Consider the following 6826-nt stretch of genomic DNA (forward strand, 5'->3'; position numbering starts at 1 on the left):
ACATGACCAGTATAGCTTCAATGAAGCGTTTGAAGCACTAGAGTGCAATACTTGGCTGGGTGTACTCCTCGGCCATAGCTCCTGGTTGACAGCTGCACCGTTGCCATGAAAGCCTGGGACATGGAGGAGAATATTGCCAATCAATTCTTGGATCAACTCTTTTCCGATCATTTGCAGCAGTTTTTGAATGGTATCGATGCAACACTAAAGGAAAAGAAACTTGAATTAGATGCTCTAAATACAAAGGTATCTTGATGTATTGGCTAGACATGAGCTATTGACAAATCATACTAGACTAGATGAAGGTGGAAGCCGAGAGTCAAAGCTTTGCCAGTTGCACATAGGAAGGCAAGCTAGCGACGTGTAGATCCGTCAAAATGTGCCAACTTACTAAGCGATCGAGGCAAAGAAAAGTGCCTCCAGAGATAGAGTATTTCTATTGATTAGCGAAGCGTAATGGACCAATGGAAGCAGAAAGGAGTAGTAGATCATGGGTGCAAGCTTTGATCCTCTTCTCCATCTTTGATTGAAGTTACAGTAATCGATGATAGAACAAGGCCCATCGTCGATGGAATAGCGTAGATACCAATAAATTGGCGTAAGGTTTTATAATCTTTTCCATTTTGTCTTTTATCAATGATAGAACAATGCCATGATCGATGGCAGCGATGAAAATTTAGTCCATGCTATGCAAGCCTGTGATAACGCAATCATGCAAGGTCATGATGCTCGAGATGATTATCAACAATTGTTACGTAATTGGCACCAATTACAACAACATCATCAACATCATCTACAACAAATTGAAAACTTAATGAAACAAGAAGAAACTGCCAAGCTTAAAGCATGCTATCTTACCTGGATACAACGTGTAGAAGGTATAAGGTGAGTGGATGGACGATAGCAATCGCGTTACGGTGTAATAGCTTGACAGTAAAATCTCCTTGTCATACTCGAATACATACTTATTGATGCCATCTAGTAAGCAAATGATCAATGGCCTTCAAGTAGCGTCGTTACCTGATGTTCTAGATGCCTTTACGTCGTTGTTGACCATCAATCAACAATTACAATCAACTTCATGCCAACATTTACTAAAATATGTTCATCAAACAATTTCCTACTGGCATAAAATATTAAGAAAGATTCTGCAAAGGTAACCAATTGCTGTTGATCGGTAACAGTATCTGTTATAATACTTAATCCATACCTTATTATAGACTCTTGCAATCAAATAATTGCCAATAAAGACATCAGTCAGGATTTTATCAAATACGAGAGCGTATTGATGCTGACATTGATCATGCTCTTTCAATGGATTCATTTTCAATTATAGAGAGTTTGATGATGTATTAACAAAGATTCAGTGGCCCTTTCTTTCCGTTCAAATGACTTCACCTTCGCTTGATAATCAGATCGATTGCAAGCAACAATTGGAAAAGTTATTCTCCTATTTGCTAAGACTTCAGTTACCGTATCTATTCCTATTATTAATTATCCTCTATTTTAGTTGTAATCATAAGTTGATATAGATGTCCACTTGTACCAATAATTAATTATTTCGTAATGGAATAGAATCCTAGCGATAAGCGTATTAAAGTATTCTTCACTCTTTCATGTTATACTAAAAAGAGTAGCGGCTATAATCCAATTTTTTGACAGATAGTGTTCCCTTCGCTTGACATATTACAATCCTTAACAATATTTCCATGCAGTGAGGCGATGAGTGAAAATCAGTCCTCCTCATCTTTACAACCTTACAAACCGTTACTTGCCCCAATAGATTTACTTGTTAGGCCACTAAGGAAAAGATTTCGATTCCATTTCTATGGTAAAAAGCAAACGAACAGCATTGAAAAGGTAATAAATAGCCTTGTTTCTGCTGAATGGATTATACTGCTACAACATTATACTGATTGATTCATGCATTGCGATATTTTTTACAGCCTGAATGGTATTTTACTCAAGTTTCGAATTGGATTCGCGATCATTCGCAATATTTACAATACACTATTCAGCCCATTTTGAATCAAAATAATTTCGAAAATGTGGATGCTCGGGTATGTATTATATGGATATCGAAAAGTTGATTCTATCCAATTTTAATAACTATTATCTCCTTTTTTAGATCGAATTTATTCGAGGTCTAGTAGTCGTACTAGTCGAAAAAGTAACATCGGATATCCCTTTACTGTTATCGGATGACTACTGCTTCTCTCATATTATCGACGAACTATTGCTTTTTGAAAATGAACTACACAATAAATATTATTATCCTATTGAATTGCCTTCTTGCATCGCCGCTTTAGAAGATGATTCTGTCATCGATAAATGGATTTCATTAGAATGGAAAAGTAATAACATAAAGTATTATGTCTTCTTTATCACCATCATCATTAATAAATAAATACCGTAAGATTCTAACTTTTTGGCACGATTATTTTTCATTCGAGATGGGAAGGAGAAAATCAATGAAATTATCTCTTCAGCAACGGCTTGGAGACCAAAATATAAAGATGTCGCTCAGGATTGTGATACCTCTCTAAAATTTCCTGAAGCAACAGAAAATATCTTAACTATGCTAATTTTAATGAAAGGTAAGCGTGATATTCTTATCGCAAGATTTGGCTGTAAATATTGTATTAAAGTTTTAGTAGAAACTGCCGGTTAGGTTAGCAGTACTAAGTGTCACGTATTCTTACCCTCGATTCATAGAACGATATAGCAAATTGTCTAGCACGTCTTATATGATGCAATTCGTTCGGATGCAACTAAGCCTTCTTGACGAATTATATGCCAGATTTGTTGAATTAACCAAAAATGGCCCAAAACAATTACTAGATCAGGACTACAGTTACATTTTAAATGGAGTCAATCATTTAATTGGAGTGTTAAAAAAATGGAGTGATCAATGGGTATAACGTATTCCATGTAAAATAATTTCTTTTAATTTATAAAAGCATCCTCTGCTACTCTTTTACTTCTATTGATGATAGACTATTTATCTTCAGTTTTTCCTGGATTTATACGCGAAAGAGGTGAAGCTCAGGAAAGGTGATGTGAAGTCGTTAGAAGATGACAGTAATGAATCAGAAGTGCTGAAAGAAAATAATGATGCGGTTGAGGGTACAATATTCGATGGAATTATTGGACTTTATAATATTTTACTTGACGAAATGTTGAATAAGTTGGGCTTAGTTGTCATGCAAATCATAAAAAAGAACGCTAAACCTTACTGTAAACAAAAGTAATGCTGTCTATACTTTGTTTAATAATTTAAAAAATTGAGCAATGTAAAGACCATGTATGCTGTACGTAATATTATTCTGCTCATTTCTGTTCACAGATGGTTATCTATGCAGTCCATTCGTGGGTCAACTTTACAGTTGTCACCTTCCGCTTGTGATATGTTGGTTAGCGTGAGGGAATCACTGCAATATTATCAAACCTTCCTCGATAGTTCTATCTTTTTAAAGTTTTGGCAACGATTAGCGCAGGAAATAAATGAACATCTCTATCAGGAGGTAAGAATTTTAAAATTGAAACAATTACATATGCATAGCTGTTGGTTGTTGAGATATCTATTGAAGTGCTAGCAATCGATTACTAAAGCTATAGTCGGCTTATGGAGGGTTGAATATTTGCTAAAAGTAACGATTGCTTCGTCTTATTAATTTTGATGCAAAAGTTGGTTGTAAGTAATCTTTTTAATGAAAATGGTGCCAAACAACTTGAGTACGATGTCAATAAAAATCTATTCATTCTCTTTCGGGAATACACTCATCGGCCAGATAATTTTTTTAAAGAGTAAGTTCAATTATTTAAATACATTTGATACAAAACATAATTGTAATAGTCTACCCCTTTTACTAACAGTAAACAATCTTCATTATCACTTATAACTAATTTATGGCACTAGTACAAGATAGCCTTCGTTTATAATTTGAAGAGGAATCTAATTTTATGTCATTATACTCTGTTATTTTAGGCTTAAGGAAGCTTGTGTGTTGTTAAATTTAAATAGTGGATCGGTAATGCTGTTACAAGAAATTCTACAATCAGCCACGATGGATTTGGATGATAACGATATTTCTGCTAGCAAAGCTAGAGCTTCCGCTGTTGCTGCTCTAAATGAAATTGGTATTCATCGCATGGAACTGCTAACTGCATTACAAATTATTCAACTTCGTATTGATTGGCCCAAGTTATAGATACTATATTTAAATTCATTGCCCAATAACGTTTTCATTACCTCTAGGAATTAAAATATTTTTAACAATTCATACAAACTATCTGAGTAATAACCCTGAAATTCAGGGTAAAGAATTTTCATTGCAAATGATTTATAAATTTTAAAAATAATGAAATCCTTCACAAAAGTTTTCTGGTCTGTAAATAAAATAATATTCATTTATGATACGACAACTATACGTATTTCGATTTCGTTACACGTTTCATACAGTACTGTAATATCAAATAATCATATTAATTTACAATTAATATATTTTTGAAAGTTATCGAAATTTTAAATAATCTGGATCGCATTAGGTTAATAAATGGACGTATTGCAGTATATATGATGTGGTCATTGCTTCGTTTGTTGAAATCGTTAATATGTGCACCTACTACAATTAAAAGCTTACATTTTTTAGTCGAATAATGGGTATGAACTAGCACATTGCAGGTACCTAGCATCAAAACTTGCAGGCTGACAATAATAATCTTTCTATTATAATGGTATTAATTCAGATATGGTAGCATTCCATACTGTTACCTCTACATATCCATTTAATTAAAATTTACATAAATATCAATCCAAATAGACTTTTCAGACTATAATTACAGTGAATACTCTCATGTAGAGTTAACCGAAGCAGCTTTGTTTTAAGCAAAATGGCTTATCAACTATAACATTCTATTTTATATATTTTACAATGCTACATTATATTACCTCATTACTACATCACCAGATTCCATAACTTCAGATATCCACGACTATAAATAATATGAATTGTGACCACTGGAAGTATAATTGTATTACTAAAAAGAGAGTAATAGAGAGTAAAGTGTAGTGATAAATTGAAGATGTTTGTACTAAGTGGAAGCTAGAATAGGCCTAAGATAGTCTAATTCAATATAAAGGTAGGAGAGTAAAATTATCGTTAGCTTACGATCAATACTGATAGTATGCATATAGAAGGAGGAGCAAGATACCTGAGCAGCTGGTATAATCAAGTCTTAGTAGCGGAGGAATGATTAGCTTAGAAGGATTCGTTCCCAAATAGTTATGCTTAGGTTACAAAAAATTGTAAAAAGAACTACTACATATCGATTCGAAATTCTTAAGCAATAAACTCATCAACTACTAATAGATGAAAGTACAGTAGTTTATTTGGGCTGAGAATGGTCAATTCTTAGTATTGACGGTAATATTTACATTTGAAGGATTAAATTGCGTAGTACCGTTGCTAAAGCTGCATTATTACTCTCGGATTCAGCATTTGTTCACGTTTGTAGATCTGCGAAGGTAACTTTGACTTTAGTTATATTGCTTGTTCCAATTTTATATTCTTATTATATCAGCTAAAATTAAAAATCTTTTCGTGATTGCTAAAACTTAGCTCGAGAAAGAAGCTACTTTCAGTCCAAACTTAACGTCAACGTAAATTCTTTCTAGCCCCTTGAATGGTTTATGTGAAATGTAAAAAATTGATCAACAGGCGTTTATCTGAATTCCTGGCAAATTTAGAAAGCCGGTTATACTAATTTTGAAAGTAGATAGCTGTCTAATTCTCATTTTTCTATATGAATCCAAAACGCTTATATACGTTATTAAAGAAAGCTTAGCCGATATTCTACGTTATTCCTATATAAAAATTAGGGGATAAATTATAAATAGCTAATGAGAAGTTAATTATTTGGAAATAGTAAATCATGGCTAGGCAAATTTCTTTAAACAAAAAACAAAAAAACAAAAACCTACCGAAAACTTTTTGATAAAGAAGAAATTCGATTATACCTGGCAGATACATTCTAATATAAGAAAAAGGAGAGATTAGCTATTTAGTAAAAGCTCAATCACGTATTCTCGTATGCCAATTTGATGTGTAAACTTATACTACGTTTTTTGTGTCCATATTAACCGATTTCGATTAATAAACATTCATTGTGATTAGAAAGATTAATTTTTTATCCCAGTTTTTGAGTACTTGAACGCGAGAAAATTTTTAAAAGTTTGGAAACTCTTAAAATTACAATGAATAGTAATTAAATTTCTAAATGCAGGTTTATTTCATCCGTATTCTGACTCTTTTAAAATTATCATCAATCACATAAAATTACTACTTTTAGATAAGTAAATGAGTTACCCAACTTTCGCCAGCTTTGCGGAAAATTTGTAATTGAGATTTGCAACCAGGCGATTACTATTGAATATTTGTAGGTATTCATTTCTAGTTCAGAGACTGGCGGCATTTTTATCCAGATTTGACGATTTAGTACTATTGGAGTGCCATGATTGGCATTTATTTTACGACAAAATTATTATCAACTTTTTTATCGAACGATGATTTGGTAAATAAGAAGTATAGTTTAGAGGGGGTTGTAACCATATTGAGTTTCAAATTATGTATGGTATACAGGTACAGCATACCTAAAATGTAAATTTTAATTTAAAAGTTTTGCCTCAGCTCAAATGGCCTATTATGTTCAAGCACTTTGTGTTCATTTCTTCGTTATACAGATATTAAGCTACCATCAATCTATCTTGAATTAAGTATCTAAGATCCACATCAATAAATTTCGCGGTAGGGTGTTAATTTTATTC

General features: G+C 32.8%; 1 protein-coding gene across 1 annotated transcript; it reads left to right on the forward strand.

The window, feature by feature from the left end:
• Window positions 1-1722: 1722 nt before the first annotated feature.
• Window positions 1723-4211, forward strand: TRIADDRAFT_31481 (uncharacterized protein; the record flags this gene model as incomplete). Its single annotated transcript, XM_002116805.1, has 9 exons — window positions 1723-1860; window positions 1947-2060; window positions 2129-2354; window positions 2454-2597; window positions 2716-2915; window positions 3012-3247; window positions 3347-3524; window positions 3689-3807; window positions 3989-4211. 9 exons carry the CDS (start codon window positions 1723-1725, stop codon window positions 4209-4211), a joined length of 1578 nt encoding a protein of 525 aa, XP_002116841.1.
• Between the last annotated feature and the right edge of the window lie 2615 nt (window positions 4212-6826).

The sequence above is a fragment of the Trichoplax adhaerens genome, genomic scaffold (assembly GCF_000150275.1).
Source record: "Trichoplax adhaerens TRIADscaffold_18 genomic scaffold, whole genome shotgun sequence".
NCBI lineage: Eukaryota > Metazoa > Placozoa > Uniplacotomia > Trichoplacea > Trichoplacidae > Trichoplax > Trichoplax adhaerens.